Source organism: Zonotrichia leucophrys, chromosome 26 (genome assembly GCF_028769735.1).
Source record: "Zonotrichia leucophrys gambelii isolate GWCS_2022_RI chromosome 26, RI_Zleu_2.0, whole genome shotgun sequence".
In the NCBI taxonomy this organism is placed as follows: Eukaryota; Metazoa; Chordata; class Aves; order Passeriformes; family Passerellidae; genus Zonotrichia; species Zonotrichia leucophrys.
Window position 1 is genome coordinate 7,119,536 of NC_088195.1, and position 19,056 is coordinate 7,138,591.

A 19,056-nucleotide genomic window follows, 5' to 3' on the forward strand; every position below is an offset into this window, starting at 1 on the left:
CCGCCTCGGGGCCCTCCCCGCTCCCCCCCACACGCCCCCACTCCCCGCCCGTCCGGGGCCCCGCGCAGACCCCACTGCCGCCGCCGGGGCACCCCCAGCAGTACCTCCGCTCCCCGCACCGGGCGGCGCTGCTTTTACGCCCCTTTTGCGACGGCCGGAAAGGAGGCGGCGGCAGCGCGCGCCGGGGGCGGGGCCGGGGCAGCGCGAGGACGGCGCGGGAGCGGCTGAGGTGAAGGGGGGGAGCGGGGGGACCCAAACACCGAGCCCCAAACCCGCGTTCCTGTTAGCCCTGCCACCCCCTCAGAGAACCCACAACCTCCCCAGCCACCTTTGTCACCCCCCAGCTACCATCACCCGACCACTTGGCGACCGCCCGGTGTTCCTGTCACTCTCTGTTACCCCCTCCGAGATTCTCTGCCACCCCCTCAGGGACCCCTCTTTATCCCCCTCAGCGACCTTCCGATGTCGCTGTCACCACGTCAGACACCCCCTTGGAAACCCCTTGTCATCCCCTCAGAGATCCGCCATCCTCAGTGACGCCATGGCCTGTCTGTCAATGACCCCCCGGTGTCCCCTGACCCCCTCCATGTCACCCACCCTACTGCAGCCCCCCCCGGGTGCTCTGCAGTCCCCACTGCCCTTCGGGACCCCCAGAAACCTCAGCTGCCCTCCCTCCCTCTCCTGACAAATCCCCCTCATCCCCTTTGTGCCCCCCTGTCAGCCCCAGTGACCCCCCCAACCCATCCCCAGTGACCCCCCATCACTTCCAGTAACTCCTCTGCCCCGAGGCCCCCAATGAGCCCCTCTTCCCCTTCATCTCTCTGCCTTCAGCCTCCCGTTTCTCCCCTTCATTCCCCTTTCCTCCTTTCCTAAACCTCCCTCCATCCTGGTTCCTTTTCCCTTTGCTCTCTGATTGCCCCCAGCGCCCCCACTGCCGGTGTGACCTTGCAGTGACTCCAGTCCCAGCTGTCCCCTGGGAATCTCCCGGTGCCTCTGCCCCGAGGGCTCGGCTCAGACAAGTGGGATTGGCCAGGGCCGTGACACGGAGCACCAGCCACTGTCACCGTGTGCCGGGTGTCCCAGGCAGGCTTGGGGACACCCTGTGTCACACTGAACTGGCACTGTTTGGGTTGGCTCCGGGCCTTGCTGTATCTTCCCAGTCAGGCAACGGGAGAACATGGAGACCCCCTAGAAGCTGCCCTCCAGGACTGAAAGATTTCATGGCAACTTTTTTGGTGTCTGTACAGAGAAAACACCCAAAATGAGTCACCTGTCATTACCCTGCAGCAGGGACAGCAGAGGTGACACATTTCCTACTTCTGACGTCAGTGCTTTGAGGATCAGTGACCTTTACCCGTGGCTTATCAGTAGGACCTAACCTGTGCAGCTGTTCAGACACCGCCCCATCCAGCCTCTGTTTGTTTAGGAAGGCACAGACAAATTCCTCTGTCCTCCCCTCAGCACTGTCCACTGACAGTTTGCTGGAGACAACAGAAGTGTCCCTAGGTAGTGCTTTATCACTGCCTGGCTGGCAGAGCAGGAAAGAGGCAGGTTGACAACACAGGGATCATCCGTAGTTCAGGAATTTCTCTTTTCCCCACGTAACTCAACCATCTTTGCAACTTTGTCATTCCAGGTAAAGTAAACTTCCTGCCCTTGATGGTCGTGCCCACCTTTCATTTTCCTTTGGAGATTCTATTCCACATGCTCCAGCCTGGGTAGGGTGTGGCTACATTCTTGCATTGGGAGAAACACTTCCAGAGGGTTAAAATCTCCTTTGCTTTTGAAACACTTTCTTCACTTGCCCTTGATATTGTAAACAATCTGTGATACTCAAACTGGAGCTTAAAAAAAAAACAACCTTAGAACCTTAAAGTGCCTGAAGATCAGAATAGATGTTTAAGAAAATCATAGTTATATGGAAAATTGAGGCTGGCCATTGCTGTTGTATAATCTGCTTGCAAAGGAGCTTATGAAAAAACGAGTTTGAGTGTATGTTTTCCTTCTCCCGGTTGAAAACAAGGGGATAGGACAAGGTGTTGATAATCATTTATCTCAGGACCTTGCATCTGGCACATGGCAATTCCTTCTGCCTCCTGGTGTTTGGAGGTGCCTCTTTCTGTGCCCAGACAGAGCCTGGGAGCTGGCAGGGATGCAGGGCACCCTGCCCTGACTGTGCCCAGGGATTTGCAGAGTGAAGCCTGTGTTGGAGATGTGCAGTCTGCACCAGAACAATGGGAAAACTGACTTGATTCCACTGTAAAATATTTAATGAGGTGAGAGATGAAGGGAGAAAAGAACTCAGGGTCGATCTTGACTGACATGAGAGAATTTAAAGGAGGAGAAAATTATAAAACTCCTTTTAGTGTAAGGAGAGTTAGTGAGAGGGTTTCTGCTGGGGAAGGCAAGAGGGGCAGAGCCCAATTGGTGCCTCAGGATGATCCTCCTGAGGGGCTGCAGATTCCTCCTGAGGGACAGCTCTGATTTCTGCTCTCTGTGAGCAGGGACAGGACCCCAAGGGAGCAGCTGGAGCTGTGCCAGGGCAGGGTCAGGCTGGATCTCAGGAAAGGCTCTTCCCCCAGAGGGTGCTGGCACTGCCCAGGCTCCCCAGGGAATGGGCACAGCCCCGAGGCTGCCAGAGCTCCAGGAGTGTTTGGGCAGCGCTGCCAAGGGTGCCCAGGGTGGGATTGTTGGGGGCTCTGTGCAGGGCAGGGGCTGGACTGGTGTGACCGTGTTCACAGGGGTCCCAGGATGAGGGAAGAGACAAGGATCTGACTCCATGTTTCAGAACGCTGATTTATTATTTTATGATATATATTACATTAAAACTATACTAAAAGAATAGAAGAAAGGATTTCATCAGAAGGCTAGCTAAGAACAGAATAGCAAAGAATGGCTCTCTGTCTGAGCCAGCTGACTGTGATTGGCCATTAATTACAAACAACCACATGAGACCAATCACAGATCCACCTGTTGCATTCCACAGCAGCAGATAATCATTGTTTACATTTTGTTCCTGAGGCCTCTTAGCTTCTCAAGAGGAAACATCCTAAGGAAAAGATTTCTCATAAAAGATGTCTGTGACGGACTGGATGATCTTTGTGGGTCCCTTCCAACTCAGGAAATTCCATGATTCCACCAGCCTGCACATACACTCTCAGTAAGAAGCTGTGCCTCAGCAGAGCTCTGTGGTGTGACTGAAGGTGCTCTTTGTGCCAGGCCACATGAAAGTGATGATAAGTCATGTGCAGGGCTCAGCTCTGGGCTCAGTGACAGCTCAGGGTACAGAGATTCCCAGTCCTAACAGAGTGAGGGCTTCTCTGCTGCCCAGCTTGCGTTGGAGCAGACAGTGCTGATGAGCTGCCTTTATTTTGTATGAAGGGCAGTGTGCAGGGAAAAGTTGGGAATAGCTGTTCTGCTTTACTAAGCTTGTCCTAGCCCAGGTAAATCAGTCTGCACAGGCACATAAATACCATCAGCAGGTAGAGAATCGGCATTGTCTGTGAGCTTCATCCCCACAGAGCTTCAGCCCCTCTGCATCCCCAAGGCAGTGCCTCAAACCTGTGGGAGGAGGAGTCAGGAGTTATGGAATGGCTGATTAAATGGACAGGCAGGATCCATGGCTGAGGCCAATGGGGGGAGAGTCAACAAGACCAATGCCATGTTCTGCCCTTGGGTCACAACAGCCCCATGGAATGCTCCAAGGTGGAAAGCTGGGAAAGGATCTGGGAATGCTGGTAACGGTGGCTGGACATGAGCCCAGGTGGGCCAGTGGAGTCTGGGCTGTCACAGCCATGGTGTGCCCAGCGTGGTTCTCTGTGCTGGCACTGCTGGGGCAGCTCCAGCCCTGGGGCAGCTCTGGGCCCCTCCTGACAGGAGAGACCCTGAGGGGCTGGGGTGTGTGCAGGGAAGGGAACTGAGCTGGGGAAGGGTCTGGAGCCCCAGGACCAGCTGAGGGAGCTGGGAAGGGGCTCAGCCTGGAGAAAAGGAGGCTCAGGGGGCCCTTGTGGCTCTGCACAGCTCCTGACAGGAGGGGGCAGCCAGGGGAGGTCGGGCTCTGTTGCCAGGCAACAAGGGCCAGGACAAGACAAGAGGAAGCTGCACCAGGGGAAGTTCAGGTTGGATACTGGGAGAAATTTCTTCCTGGAATATGTTGTCCAACACTGGTACAGGCTGTCCAAGGCAGAGGTGGAGTCACCATCCCTGGAGGAATTTAAAAGCTGTGGATGTGGCACCTGAGGATGTGGTTTAGTGGTGGCCTTGGCAGTGCCAGAGGAATAGTTAGACTTGATGATCTTAGAGGCCTTCTCCAGCTTAAGTGGTCCTATGATACTCAGGTTGCTCCAGGCCCTCTCCAGCCATGTATTTAGCATTGTACCAGCAGGACATTGGGATGTGTGTCCACAATGAAGTGGGAAGTCTCCATGTTCTGTGCCCTTTCTTAGGTGAAAGCCATGGTCTTAGACACTGGTTTTAGTTGCATTCACTTCATCTCTTGAAAGCTCTTCAGTTCAAATTAAATGGTTGTGTAGACAACTCCTAAAATCAAAGAGCCTTAATCACCAATTTTTCTTCATTTCTACCTCCCCACCACACACAGGCTTCACTCCTTAACCTGCTTGGAATGCAGGAAAAACAGTGTGGGGCAAGCCAACAGTCAAACCTGTGTCCAGTCAGCAGCACTGACTAACAGAAGGTGCTAAGAAGAATAAACATGGCAAGAGGTACAGAAGAACCTCACATCTTGCTTTTTTACCTTTATATCTCAGAGTGAGAAAAATGACACGAATGTGGAGTGTCAGCAGAAAAATGATCTTGGATTCCCCTTAAGTGACATGTCCTCTGCTGCCCTTTTTCTCAGGTATGTGGAATGTGGTTGGTTGGGTGGTTGGTTGGTTTGTTTGCAGGGGAAAGTATGTTAGCTCAGAAATAAAATTAAGGCGCTGTGAATATTTAAATGTGAAATGAAAAGTATATTCAGACTGACTGGTTGGAGCTGGGAATTACATATCCAGGAACATAACATTTATAACAGAGAATGTCATGCAAAATCCTCATTTCTCTTTCAAATTCCCAATTTACTCATACTAGAGGTGGGATTGTGAGGTTATAGTCATTACTGCTTGCAGTCTTAAAATCATGATCAGATGGCAAACTTTATATTTAGCTTAAAAATGGGCAAGAGATCAGGCAACTTGAATTCTGTCAATCTGTTCTTATTCACTACATAAGTGAATTAGACACCTTTACCTGTCCCCAACCAGTTTTCTCACAAGCAGCTGAACCTTCACCTTTACAAGGCTGTAGTTGTCTAATCTATGCAAGGGTTGTGAAGGTTGACCAGCTCTGACCTCTTGCAAGATTCACCCACTTTTGTTTCAACTTTTTTCTGGCCATGAGACTTTCTAGTCTTGGTGCTTCCTCTTTCTTCCTTTCTCTTCCTCCTTTCTTTCAGCCTGTCCACCCCAGGCCATGCCCTTCTAAAATCTCTCAATACTTCCTTCTAATTTCTTTCAACATTATTTTGCTTTTCTCACATATAGATCTTTGCCTGGATGCCCCTGGATGTTCATTCTCCATTATTTGGTCTTCACCTTCATCCTTTTTCATCTTCCATTTACAGTCTCCAGTTTTAACAATGTTGAAACACTTTTTCACCTCTTCTCTCAGTGACCATCAGGAAACACTTTTTCCCTGTGAGGGTGACTGGCACTGGTCATCCCAGGCTCCCCAGAAAGGTTGTGATATCTCCATCCTTGGGCTGTCACCCTGCACTGCTGGCTCTGGTGGCCCTGCTTGAGCAGGGGGATGGCCCAGGTGACCCCCAGAGCTCCTTCCCCACCTCAGCCATTCTGGGAGGCTGAAATAGCTCTGGTTGTGTTTGAAGCTAGTAGCAAATTACTTTGCTTTTGCAGCAAGAGTAGGGAGGAGTCACAGCTCTCTCTGTGTGAGCTCACTAGGGTGGCCCTTTGTCTTGGTTTGAAAACACAGGTGTCTGCTAAGGAAGGCAGAAGCCTCCCCTGAATGGAAAATGTAAACCCCCTCCCTCCAAATTATAATTTTGAAATTAAGGAGGCTCTCAGGCAAAGATATGGGAGCAGGAATAACAGTTCTTTATTAGGAAGAAAGTAAAATTAAAATTAACAATGCAGTAATACAAAACAACACGGACAGAGTCAGAGCAGGAGCACCCTGTGGGTCAGGGAGGTGGCAGCAGCCCCATCCAATGGTGGCTCAGCCCTCCTGCAGTGCCAGCTGTGGTTCTGTTGAAGCAGGGATCCTGTAGAAGGGTGTGAGTCTTCCTCTGAAGATCGAGGGGCGGTGTAGATGGGCCTGGTCTTCCTCTGGGAATGCAGGCGAAAAGGCTGCTCCTCTGGGAATGCAGTGGGGAAAAGGCTGCTCCTCTGGGAATGCAGTGGAAGAGGCTGCCTGTGGCCTTCCAGATCTCTGATTCTATCCAGGTAGGAATGCTTGGCTCCTCCCTCCAGGCAGAGCTTCTCCCAATGGGATGATGGAATTTGATCAATCATGCAGTGACACTCAATGGCCTCGTTAACAGCACATACCTCCTGGAGGGAGGATGGGTTGTGGAAGAGATTAAGAAAAACTGCCCAATTAACAGAAGATAACTCCTCCATCAGATAGGAATAGAATACACCCCTCATTTCCAACCTAAGATACCCTTCTTGCTCTTAGAGAAGAGTTGAGACACAGATTTGCTGTCAGGCTGAGATTTAGGGAACTGGACAGTGTGAGTACAGTGTCATAATTTCACTGCACTGCACGTGGATCTTTTCCTCTCACCTGTAAAATAGCAACTGCCGTGAGCAACCCTTGAGTGTGAGGGTTGTGGTTGGTAGCAGTGAACTCAGATAGCTGAGTGGTCCTGAAGCCAGGCTGGTTGGAGCTCAGCAACCTGCTCTAGTGAAAGGTGCCCCCGCCCTGTTAATATTGTTATTATTGATAGTACAATCCATGGAAAAGTTCTGATTCACTCTCCACAAAAGAATTGGGTTTATGTTCTGAAACCTCCGTCAGTGATATCTTCCAAAAGTTAACTTCACAGCATAGAATAAATAGATCTAAACATTACTTCATTTTTTTAAATCTAAACTGTGAAGGGTTTTTATATTTTCACTGATATTTCATCCTAAACATTGATAAATTAAAAAAACAAACTAATCTTGAAAAATTGTTGCTGAATGGCAAAGTAATTTTCTGTCCCACTCTGTGAGATACCTCAGTACAGGTACCTCAGTACAGTCTTCTCCTTGGCAATACCCAAATCTAGATAGCATGGGAGATGTGGAGAAATTGAGCTGTTTGCTCAACATTAACACAGTGAGCCCAGGAAACTCCCCCAGTGCTTTGAGAGAGCCCATCAGCATATTATGGAGGGACAACAAAATGAGACTGTGAGACAAAGAGGACTCAGAGTAGAAAATAAAACAAATGTGTGTGCAACTAATGGCAGGGTTAGTGGGATTTTGGGATTTTCCTCCCTGTGAGGGTGGTGAGGCTCTAGCACACGTTGCCCTGAGAAGCTGGGGCTGCCCCATTCTTGGAAGGGTCCAAGGCCAGGTTGGACAGGGCTTGGAGCAACCTGGGATAGTGGAAGGTGTCCCTGCCATGGCAGAGGGTTGAACAAGATGGAGTTTAAAATCCCGTCCAGCCCTGGGACTCTATAACAGATGTCAAGCCACAGAGTCTGACAGGGAATAATTGAGGGCAGGTATTAAAGTAATTTTGGGTCATTTCCTCCACATCTGCCCAGCTAAGTGTTAATAGAAGCTGGAGGCTCCGCCATCAGTTGCAGTGTCAGTGCAGAGACACATTCTCTGTCAGCTCACTCTACTGACCTGGGGTTGTGACACAAGGCAGAGAAGAAAATGGAGTCACTTATTCTCAGTGACCCACTTGACCCTTTTCTGGCAGCAAAAAATCCAAGCCACATAGTAAAATGACAGTACTGGTTTCTAATGATACTCTAAGAATTTCAGAATTAACATTTCCAGGTTTAATTCTGCATATTTATGATTTCTTCTGTGAAGTCAGTGTTCACTTTGGGTTTGCAGGAGAGAACTGAGATATATCAAACTGCTGTATGGGAAGCAGCCTGCGTCAAGGAAAGCAAAACTTCAGAGTCCTCATAGTAAAATCCTAGATAACCTTTGAGAATCTCAGCAAACCTTTGAGAACTCTCAGTAAACCCTTGAGAACTCAGTATATTTGAGAATCTCAGTAAGTGTTTGAGAACTCTTAGTAAACCTTTGCATTTGGTTCTTGCCAGTGTCTGGAGGCAGAAGTCAGCCCTGAGATGTGGTGGTTCCAGCAAGGCCTCTCGTTCCTGCCCGTGGCGCTGGTTGTGTGGTCAGCAGCATCGTTTGTGTTTTCCTACATTACTGCAATTGTCCTGCACCATGTTGACCCTTTGGTGCCCTACATCAGGTCAGTGATGTCCACCCTGTGAAAGAGCACTGAAATGACCCCACTCCTGTGAATTCTTCCCAACTCCAGACTTAAATAGCAGTTCTTACCCAGCAGCTCCAGTTCTAAAGTTACTCTTTAGAGCCATTAGAGATATAGTTATTGGTGATATAAACTGACAGAGGGGAAATTCAGCCTAAATGTTAGGAAGAAATTCCTTCCCTGTGTGGGTGGTGAATCCTGGCACACTTTGCCCAGAGATACTGTTGCTGTCCCACGCCTGGAAGTGTCCAAGGCCAAGTTGGACAGGGCTTGGAGCAACCTGGGATAGTGGAAGATGTCCCTGGTTGGAACGAGGTGTTTGAGATGAGCTTTAAGGTCCTTCCCAACCCAACCTAACCCATTCTGGGACTTATGTGTTACTCTATTTAAAGCTGTCTGTTTTTGTGCAAAACTCTTAAGCTTTGGCTTTGTGAGCATACCCTTAAAATGATGATGAACTGGGGGTGCCTCACCACGTCCCTGGGGTGCTTCACCACATCCCTGCTCAGAGTGAAGCCACTTGCTGCCACCAGGTTTGTTGCACCAGAAAATCCATACTAAAATCTACATTGCCAACTTTATTCTGTCAAGGCTGATATATATAACTCAAGCTTTGCTCTTTCAGTTTTCCATGTTCTTCATTTTTTCAGTTTTAATCCTTTTTATTCACCTTTATGGCATCAAGACCAATATGAAAGGAACAGTTACTCTGAGCATGATCATTCCCTGTGCCAGGGAGAGCTTGTCTTTACCCTGGTGATTTCTACAGCTCTAAAACCAGCACAGCATAGTTTGAGTAATGAAAAATTCAATGAAAATCATGTGGGAGGCTCTTTTTTACTATCATGTGGGAGTCCTTTGTAGACTGAAATAAGTAAAGTTGTGTTGGAAGTATTTTTAACATAAATAATATAGGATATGTTATCACCACATTTATCTTTTCCAGTGATACAGGGACAATACCACCTGAAAGATGCTTATTTGGGATCATGTTAAATGTTTCAACCTTTTTGGGTGAGTACAGAAAACTGTCCTTGGTGAGCTGCAGGCAGTTCTGGAATGCATCAGCTTAAAAAAAGTTCACTTCCTTAAGATCATTAAACAGCCCAGAATTCTCACTCAAAAACTAAATACTGAGCAATAAATCTCACTCCTCCTAAACAATTCAAAGTGTTTGTCAGGGATGTTATCCATTAATTGCCAGTATGGCAATTGCAGATTCCAGAAGGACAAAACATGCATTCAAAAAAACAAACAGAAAAGTAAAGCAATAAAAATGCAAATTCAAGGCACTCACCTTACCTGTGCTGCAACAATGGAGGCAGGGAAAACAACCTAATATGGCTTTTAAATGAAATAGATCAGAAAAATCTATTAATTTGACTCGTTTGCCATTATATTATTTCAATTTTCATTTCCAGCCTTTCACCTTTCCTATTTCACTGTGCCCTAAAAATTTCCTGTATTTTAAAAGTTGCCTCTGACCCTCAGCATCTTCCCAGGTAAGCAGGGACACTGCAGGATTCCCCTGCAGGAATCTCACTGCCTGTGCCTGTCCTTGGCAGGGATGGCCACCATGTACGTCCGCTACAAACAAGTGTCTGCCCTGAGCCCAGAAAAACCCAAGATCCTCAGGCTGAATAAGCTGGGCCTCACTCTAGGATGGATGAGCTGCTTTGGACTCTGCATTATTGCAAATTTCCAGGTTTGTGCTCTGCCTGCACTGCTCTGCCCCTGCCAGAGCTGTGTCTGTTCTGAGATACCCAATGGCACACCTGATAAACTGCAGTGTTAGCAGTTTCTTTGCAACTTTCCGTGGCAAACTGCTTCTTTGTGAAATTCTCTACAGAGAACAGTTTAAAAATATAAGGTTTGACTTTTAATTTGCTATTTATTCTTATTTGCTTTGGGACTTGTGAGAAGCTGTTCATGACATTTCAAAACATTCATAACCACCAAGCATTGCAGAAGCTGCACTTGGATTTCCTTCCAGGCAGGTTGAAAGCCTGAGATCCAGATTGAAAGCCCACAACTGTGGCTTAGGGAAATCAGATATCAAATAGTATAAAAGGTATCAAAAACTTGTTACTACTAGAAGTAAAGCCAACAAAATGACCCAACTCCACAAGCCCAGCTCTGGAAGAGCTGCCCTCTTGGGTAGATCTTCCTTCAAACCTTCTCAAATTCTTTAAAATTCTGCAACATTAATTTTTCTGATTTTCTCCATCCCAGGCCTCTATTTTTTTTTCTACCCAATACTTTCCACTCCAAAATCTGATAGTCTCACTCATCATACCATGAGCAGCCCCCCTTCGTTGGCTTTATTTGCCAGGTGATTGTATAATTGCCAGCACATTAATTACCTGATGGATTTTGGGGCTCTGTTGTGGTGCCTGTAGCCACCACAGGCTATAGTGTCATCTCAGGCTCCTGCTGGATTAGGGACAGGGAAAACAAAAGAGGAAAAGCTCTTGGGAAGCTCCACCTCTTCCCTAGCACAGCTCCTCAAGTGCTTTAGCACCCCCTGTCTTAGAAACCTCAGCACCCTCATTTAGGCATTTTTTCTTTTGGAGGCCTCAATCTATTTACTATTTTCTAGAGCCCTCAGAGGTCCCAGCCTCCCATTCCACACTTCCACACGAGAAGAATCCTCCAGGGTCTGCTCAACTCCGTTATTTCCCTCCACTGCCCTCAAGAAAGGGATTTTCTACTTTGTTTGTATTTCACAACAGTCAAAACCCAGTAGGTGCATGTTAATCTGGTAACAGTTCGTGCCTCGTTTAATCTTGAGCAAAACAAAAGTTGGAAGTGATGCACTTGCATATTGCCCTGAAATCCACTGGTGATTGAAGACCTCCAAGTGTGAAAATAGAGAATTTCTCTCTGCTGACACCTCCCTGCACAGTACATGATTTTGGAGCACACACCTTTGCAACCTGCTTATTTCTTAAATAGAAATTCTCATCTGTAGATGCAGAACTTAAAATTCCTTTGTGCACAGAAAGTGCACAAGGAAAAGCTTGTTCTTAAGTGTTAAGATACACAGAGAACCTCATGTTTTAGGGAAGGAAACATCTGCATGATTGGGGTGCAGGAGGCTGCCAGGCCTTGCCTTGTGCAACAAGTCAGATGACACTTTTTGTTCCCTGTCTCTGGCTCATGTGCTAAGCTGGGCATGAGAGTAAAGGGGTGAACACACCTGAGTTTTCACACACATATATTTTAATAATAAAATTTTAGTTGGGTTGGATTTTTTGGAATATCTTCTGGTTTTAGTTATTTTTGCTATTTGACACTTGGTCCTCCTGGTGGTGTTTTTAAGTATTGCTGCTTGATTGAACCTTGTTCCTCCAGAGTATTCCAGGGTACTAAATTGACAAACAATCTTTATTCAAACCAGAGTTCATTCAGAGAAATGCAAAACCTCATTATTTTTAATCCAAAATTGGGTGCCAGAATCATGTTGTGCCTGTCCTGTATTACATAATCTTTCATAGATGCACAGGTTCCTGGGGTAGAAACGTTGTCACTCCCACTCCCTGCCCACCTGCAGGGATTCTTTCACCCAATTCCTGTGATATTGTCCATTTATGAGAAGAGCCCTCACAAATTCCTGTATTGAAGGTACAGCTGTGACCTGTAACTTCACCACAAGAACTTAACAAACGCAGGAATTCCAGAGGCTGGCAGGTTCTGGCTTCCAAACATCTTACAATGGTGCTTCCAGAAAAGTCTCCTGAGGACTGGCACAGTCCAGAACTGCTTAGCTCAGAATGGGGGGAGGTCACTGAGGGGTGGATGCCAGAGCTTTACAAAAGAAGATGAAACCAGGTTTTCACAGGCTGCACTTTCTTTCCCCAGAAATGCATCCTGTACTACATCCACGTGCTGGGAGCCTGCCTGACCTTCGGGGTGGGCTCCATTTACATGCTGGTTCAGACCGTCCTCTCCTACCTGATGCAGCCAGAATTTCACAGCAAAGAAATCTTCTGGGCCCGCCTGGCCGTGTTCCTGTGGAGCTGTTCCAGCATCCTGAGCAGTATCCTTTGTCTGGGCACTGGCACCAAAACCCAACAGTCTCCATAGGATTTACACCTACTTGAGCTGAACCACCATGCCACAAGAGTCCTTGATTGTACACCCCATAGTGTGCCCTGTTCTGTATTCCAGCCTGGGAATTTCAGGGAAAATGGTTAATCCCTTTAATACTTTTAATATTCCTCCCTGGATGTTAAAAAAAAAAAAAGGTAAGAGGGTCAGTTACTTCCCTTTCTCCTCCCCTTTCCTACTGCACACCAGAGATTGAAAACAGGAAAAATAGGAGTTTATCCCCAAAAGGTCTGACTAAATTAAGAAATGTGGGGCCAAAGGGAAGTGTGCTTAAAGGATGGGTGGTTTCAATGGGGGGAAAAGAACAGGTAAGAAATAAAAGTGTGTTCCTGAGGACAAAAATGGTGCAGAGTGTTAGAGTTGAATACAACTGAAAAAGAAGCCCAGAATGTAGCACAAGAGGAAAAGAGACCATGTGGAGCAGGGCTGCCTGTGCCAGCTGGCTCTGGAGCAGGGATGATGTGCTGGCACTTGCCAGGGAGACAAGTCTGGAGCACATTTCAAGGGTGACTCGGGGGGGACTTTGACCTCTGATCTCCTCCTTGCCCATCCTGCAGTTCAAAAGACAAGATATTTCTGACTGGCATTCCCTACCACCTTCCCTCAGCATCAGACTCCATCACCCCCTTCAGCTCTGAATTCCAAGTGCTGGAAGCAGCTGTGGGGTTTAGAGAAAGAGAGAAACACAGAATGGTTTGTGTTGAAGGGACCTCTCAGTGGGAATCCATTCCCATTTAGCCATATATTTATATAACAGATGTGAGCAAACTCACTCAGAAATAGAGGCCTTTTCCTCTCCCCAGTCATTGAAACAGTCAGGAAACTCCACCAGAACAGTTCTCCTGCTCACCATAATGGACTTGGAGATTGGATTTAAAAATTAAACTCAGTTTTTGTGTCAAACAGGACAACAACTCCAAACTTCCTGAGTTCCAGAGACACAAGTTGCAAAGCCCATTGCTTAGACACTGTTTCTGCAGCTGTAACTAGGCCACTGATTTAATCCCCACCAGTCCCACGTATTTCCAGGCTGGCAGCCAATACCAACACTAAACTCTATGTCCCATTTCCCAAGGTTGGAGCATCTCACTGGGCTCCCATCCCTGCTGCTGCAGGATTACAGAATCTGTAGGAGTCATAGGAACAGGGACAGTGGGGCACAGGCTTGTTATCCATCATGAAGAACCTTCACCTGCTGAGGGGCCTTGGCAGGCAGCAAGGAAATCATCCAAGAAACTTTGAGAATTGTTGTATTGAACAGAAAATTTTGGTATTAGCAAACTAGATTTTCAGCTTTGAATAGAGAGGGACCAAATGGGTGAAACTAAAATATGTTCTATGAACAATGCGATCTGCTGCAAGTTATGTTCCTCTTACAGATGCCAAAAGCCCACAAACCTCAGATTTATAGAGATTTTTGTGCCAATGTAGTCTAACCAAAATTATAGGGAAGTTATAGAAGTAATGATGTGTACATATATAACAATGAAAGAGGAAGAAAAGGGAAATTATTGTTCTAAATTAACAGCTCATAATGTAATAAAGGAAAGAAAGGGAAAGGGAGAAGTCTGCAGCCTTGGGTTAAATGGTTGCAACAGGTACTGGAAGACAGAAGGAAATGTATTTTGTGTCAGCTCTGGGGTCACAGCAGTGCCCATCCCCTGTGCTGGCACTGCTGGGGCAGCTCCAGCCCTGGGGCAGCTCTGGGCCCCTCCTGACAGGAGAGACCCTGAGGGGCTGGGGTGTGTGCAGGGAAGGGAACTGAGCTGGGGAAGGGTCTGGAGCACCGGGAGCAGTTGAGGGAGCTGGGAAGGGGCTCAGCCTGGAGGAAAGGAGGCTCAGGGGGCCCTTGTGGCTCTGCACAACTCCTGACAGGAGGGGACAGCCAGGATGGGGTCGTGCTCTGCTGCTGGGGAGCAAGGGCCAGGACAAGAGGAAATGGCCTCAAGCTGTGCCAGGGGAGGTTCAGGTTGGATATCAGGGAAAATTTCTTCCTAAAAAGGGTGGTCAGGCACTGGCACAGGCTGCTCAGGGCTGTGGGGGAGTCACCATCCTTGGAGAGATTTAAAAGGCATATGGATGTGGCACTTGAGGACATGGATTTGTGGTGGCCTTGGCCTTGGGGAAAAATTGGACTCAACCTCAGAGGTCTTTTCCAACCTAAACAATTCTCTGAATCTATGAAAATACTCCTGGTCCTGTGGTGGAGTGTAAGAGCAGAAGTGCCAGCCCAGAGCAAGGCAGTTGATGACCCACTGTACTGGGGGGCAGAGGGGAATGGGAACCAGTTATTTTTATATCACAGTGATTAAATTCTTCCCACTGCAGCAGGAACTCAGGCAGATAACAAACAGCTCCTAGAGCTGCCCAGTTCAATTAAGCAGAAAATTGGGGTTCTTTGGTCCAATCAGTAACCAGAGCTCCTAAACCACTCACATCCATTTTTAAATAAGCTTTGGAAGTCTAGGTTCTTAAGGCCGTGTTTGTGCTAGGAAGTCCAGCCTTGTTCACCACCAAAATTAATTTTTAACATCAGGAGGCTCTTCATGTTATTCTCACTAACCACTGAAGAATTTAATGTCTTAATCCTATGAAAATCAGGTTGTCTATAAATTAATGATCTGAGTTTTATTTGTTGTGTAGCAAGAGCACGTTTTTGGGTACCTTCCCCGTCTAAGATGTTGAAGAAGTGACATCAACCACTCCAGAAAGATCCAGGTCTTGGATTAAATGGGGGATCATTGTCACATGGGGTGAAATCCAAAGCTTCTCAAACCTTGACTAAGAGGGAAACAGAAAAGCCAAAAATCCTCTCTGCTGCAGGTAATACAGAATTCCAACCTGTGGCCCACAGCAAGAATGCAAGGTAGTTTAGACATTGACAGGCCATCAGAGGAAGCGATCTAGACTCTTGTTAGGGTGGGAAATACCAGGAAAATGCTTAGTAAGTGTGCACATCTGATCATAGCTTAAACACTTCCATGAGAGTGCTGTGTTTGATCAGAGGAATAATGAGAGGCAGCACACAGAGAACAGAAATAATGGGTTTAGGTTCAAATTAACCTTTTCACATGACAATAACCAGTGGGTTGGGACAAGCTACAGGTTGAAGGGCACAATATGAACATCCTTGGCACCATTACTGCTCCTCAGGATGAGATCTCATAGCCTCAGCTCAACAGAGTCTGCAAGTTCCATGTTCCTAATTCTTGGCCTTGAATCTTCTTTAACCTCTTCCCTCAGTGTTTGTGTCCTCAGTTGTGTTGTACAGTGGCTTGTATGGACAGAACCTGGTGCAGAAGCTGCACTGGAACCCCCAGGAAAGAGTAAGTGATTGGGGGGGAATGGAGACCAAATCCAGCTGGACTTGGAGGGACAGGTGGGAACTTCCTGCAGTTCACAACACAGACTGGGGTGGGAGAGGAGAGAGCTGTGCCAGCAGAACCAGCCAGCAGCTCCTTGGAATTGTGGAGTCCCAGACTGGGGTGGGTTGGGAGGGACCTTTAGGCCCATCCAGTTCCATCCCCTGCCATGGGCAGGGACATCTCCCACTATCCCAGGTTGCTCCAAGCCCTGTCCAACCTAGCCTTGGACTTCCAAGGATGGAGCATCCACAGCTGCTCTGGGCAACCTGTGCCAGCACTTGTTGAAGTTCTGATTGCACAAAACTGTTGGATCTTCAAGTGTAACTCTAAATTAATCCCTCCTGCATCTTGAGGAGGGCCTTGAACCTCCCTGCTCTTTGTTAGTTGAGCTCTGGATTGAGCATTAAAAGTGGGCATCATCCCAGTTAGAGCCGGTGTTTTTCTGGTCATTTTCATTCTTCAGTACTTCATTCTTGGAGATTCCAGATACAATAAGGGATTTTGGTGTCCAGTGGGAATAGTTCTGGATGCAGGATCTCACATGGGATGTCACAAGTCACAAGCCATCCTTGTGCCACTGCAGGTTCCAAACAGAGCAGTTTTCACACAGATTTTTCCCCTCTGTAACACAGGGCTACACCCCCCACATGATCAGCACCGTCTCCGAGTGGTCACTGGCATTCTCCTTCCTCAGCTTCTTCCTCACCTACATCCGTGACTTCCAGGTAAAATGAAGTTAACATTCTTTGTTTCTGAATAACCTAGTGTGGAGCTGCAGGGCAGCATTAGATTTTATGGGATCATGGAATCATTTTAGTTGGAGAAAACCTTTAAGGTGATGGAGTCCAGCCATTAACCTGGCGTGGATCAGTCACCAGGGCTGGAGACCCATGAGCAGCTCTGTGATCCCTACAGAGTCTGTCCCTGCTGTGTTACTGCAGCTCCAGCATCAGGCTGGCTTTAACTGGCCCTGCCTAACCTGTCACAGCCACAGGGGCCTTTTCCTCCAGGACAAGGCAAATGATGGAACCAGTCCAGAGCACAGCTAGGAGCCAGGCACATGGTTCTGAGCTGATCTGTTGGTGTTTCCTCTGGCCACTGAACTTCCCAGTGCCAAGGCAGTGAGGGAGCCACTGACAGGGACCCCCTTTGCTTTTCCTCCACAGAAAATCTCCCTGCGAGCCGTGGTCAGCCTGCAGGGCCAGACCCTGTACGAGAGCCCAGGGAGCTTCAGGGCAGAAGATCAGGCACTGCTCATAGCAGGGAGCATCTGATGGATGGAGAGAACTCAGGAATTTAATAGCAATAACATCTGTTATTTCTAAACATTTATTTTCTATTAAAAAATGTATGAAGCGATTGTCTTGTACTTGACATCAAGGGCTTTGCACAGCTTTGCAAATGTTACCAGTACTGTGAATGAGTCTGTGACATTTCCAAAATTTCCAATGTCATGAAGGATTAAATGAAGGTTATTAATGAGTTGTGTCTCTTCGTCTCTTCCTCCACACCCAGTTTGACTTCCCTCACCCTCCTCTCTCCAGTGCTCCTCAGGCCAGATCCTTTTGGATGCCTCCACCGTCACCTCTGTTCCCCTTGGGCCCAGGGGCTGATCCATGCCCTGTAGTTGGACCCCAAAGCCACCCCATCCTTTGAGCATCCCATAGGGAAAAAACTCTTCACAGCCCAGCCTGCTCTGGAGGTCAAGAGGCAGCTGAGCAGCTCCCTCCTGTGCTGGCTCTGGAGAGCAGTGACAAGGAGCAGCAGGAACCACACAGCCATGGAATCCCAGAAAGGTTTGGTTCAGAAAGGGACTTTAAAGCCCATCCCATTCCATCCCCTGCCACTTGCAAAGACACCTTCCACTGGACGAGCTTGTTCCAGGCCCTGTCCAGCCTGGCCTTCCTTCCCTCCCTCTCCCTGGCAGCTGTTGGAGCTGACAGGCAGGTTGACCCAGGAATTCTCATGCCAAGCATCCCTGTTACACAGGTGGAAGAGTTGGCCAAGGCAGCCCATGTCCTGTTCCCACTGAGCCAAGAGCTGTCCCTAAACACCCCAGAGTGCCACCCCTGTCCTCGTGTTCTCGACATCCCTGGTGCTCCCTGAGAGCCTCCAATCTGAGCCAGCTGCTCCTTCCTCCAGCTGCTTCCAGCAGCTCCCAGGGTGCTGACAGCCCTTATCCCAGCCCTGTGGAGTGTCTGTGTGCTCCAGAGGCCGAGCTCCATGAGCTCCACCAGCTGCTTCTAGGGTCAATCCATAGGCACAACCTCCCACACTCATGCCCAGGGCCAAGTCAGAAGCCTTAAAAACAAATATCTCTAATTCTACCAAAGTACAGCAGATTGAGGGGATATTTGATTGCACACAGACCTACCAAGTACCTCCACAACTGCCTCTGAGCCCTGCTTGGCAGGAATAGCTCAGTTCCCTTCCCAAGTTACTGCTCAAGGCTTGTACATGAGTTCCAGCACATTCCCTCCCGCTCCAGAGTCCCTTACTTTGACATCTTCCCTTCCGGGAGAAGCAGACAAAGCACATGGAGAGAAATCAATCTAAGCTGGAGGCCTCCTGGAAACCCCAGTTTTCCCTGAGTAGCTTCTTTCTTCCAGATTTAAACGGGATGTCTCCATCCCTGTTACTGCACCTCTAGCCTGGTTCAGAAAATCCACAGAGTGGAAACAACATTTGGGGCCAAAAGATGCAATACTAGTGAGGGCAGTGGGGTAAGAGGACAGGGGGATGTGATTCTCATGGAGTCAGAGAGAACCCTGGGCTCAATGGCCTGGGAAGGTTTCTCAAGTATTCTGTTTCACCTGCTGATGAATCCTCAGGGATCCCAGCCACCCTGGAGAGCTGCACACTTGGCCACACACTTCCTAAGCAGGGAATAGGTAAAGCCCAGTTCCTGATTAACTGCTCCAATGTAGAAATGTGATGTTTCAGCTGAGAGAATCCTTTGCCTCCCCCAAGGCTCATTAGACAAACAGTTTAAGCAAGAGATGGTGCCAACAGTGATGGGATCCCTGTAGAGAAGGAGACAGAGAGAGCTCTTTGCCTGATATGATGGGAAGAGAAGAAAAAAACCCAATTGATGCATTCATGTAGCTCTCAA

General features: G+C 48.0%; 2 protein-coding genes across 5 annotated transcripts in view; one reads left to right on the forward strand and one right to left on the reverse strand.

Annotated features, from left to right (window-relative positions):
* Positions 1–177, reverse strand: part of CEPT1 (choline/ethanolamine phosphotransferase 1) — a 32,301-nt gene extending 32,124 nt beyond the window's left edge. For 2 of the 3 annotated variants that reach the window (XM_064733313.1, XM_064733318.1), the window contains exon 1: positions 105–177. The gene's annotated coding sequence lies outside the window, so the exon portion shown is untranslated. Of the gene's footprint in view, positions 1–70 lie in introns of all 3 variants that reach the window. The other variant, XM_064733314.1, reaches the window with a different exon arrangement.
* Positions 124–17,427, forward strand: DRAM2 (DNA damage regulated autophagy modulator 2). Of its 2 annotated transcripts, XM_064733320.1 has the most exons (10): positions 174–229; positions 1,637–1,718; positions 4,770–4,861; positions 8,291–8,448; positions 9,416–9,483; positions 10,035–10,174; positions 12,331–12,508; positions 15,823–15,905; positions 16,577–16,669; positions 17,111–17,427. In XM_064733320.1, exons 4-10 carry the CDS (start codon positions 8,318–8,320, stop codon positions 17,216–17,218), a joined length of 801 nt encoding a protein of 266 aa, XP_064589390.1. In that variant the 5' UTR covers positions 174–229; positions 1,637–1,718; positions 4,770–4,861; positions 8,291–8,317; the 3' UTR covers positions 17,219–17,427. The 2 variants fall into 2 exon arrangements, with proteins under 2 accessions (XP_064589389.1, XP_064589390.1); XM_064733319.1 differs by lacking the exon at positions 1,637–1,718 and having other exon boundaries at positions 124–229.
* Positions 17,428–19,056: the final 1,629 nt, after the last annotated feature.

Coding starts and splice junctions, on each gene's coding strand:
- DRAM2 (XM_064733319.1), top strand. CDS start 8,318: ATGTGGTGGTTCCAGCAAGGCCTCTCGTTCCTGCCCGTGGCGCTGGTT. Junction 8,449..9,415: donor CCTTTGGTGCCCTACATCAG/GTCAGTGATGTC, acceptor TATCTTTTCCAG/TGATACAGGGACAATACCAC. Junction 15,906..16,576: donor ACTGGAACCCCCAGGAAAGA/GTAAGTGATTGG, acceptor TCTGTAACACAG/GGCTACACCCCCCACATGAT.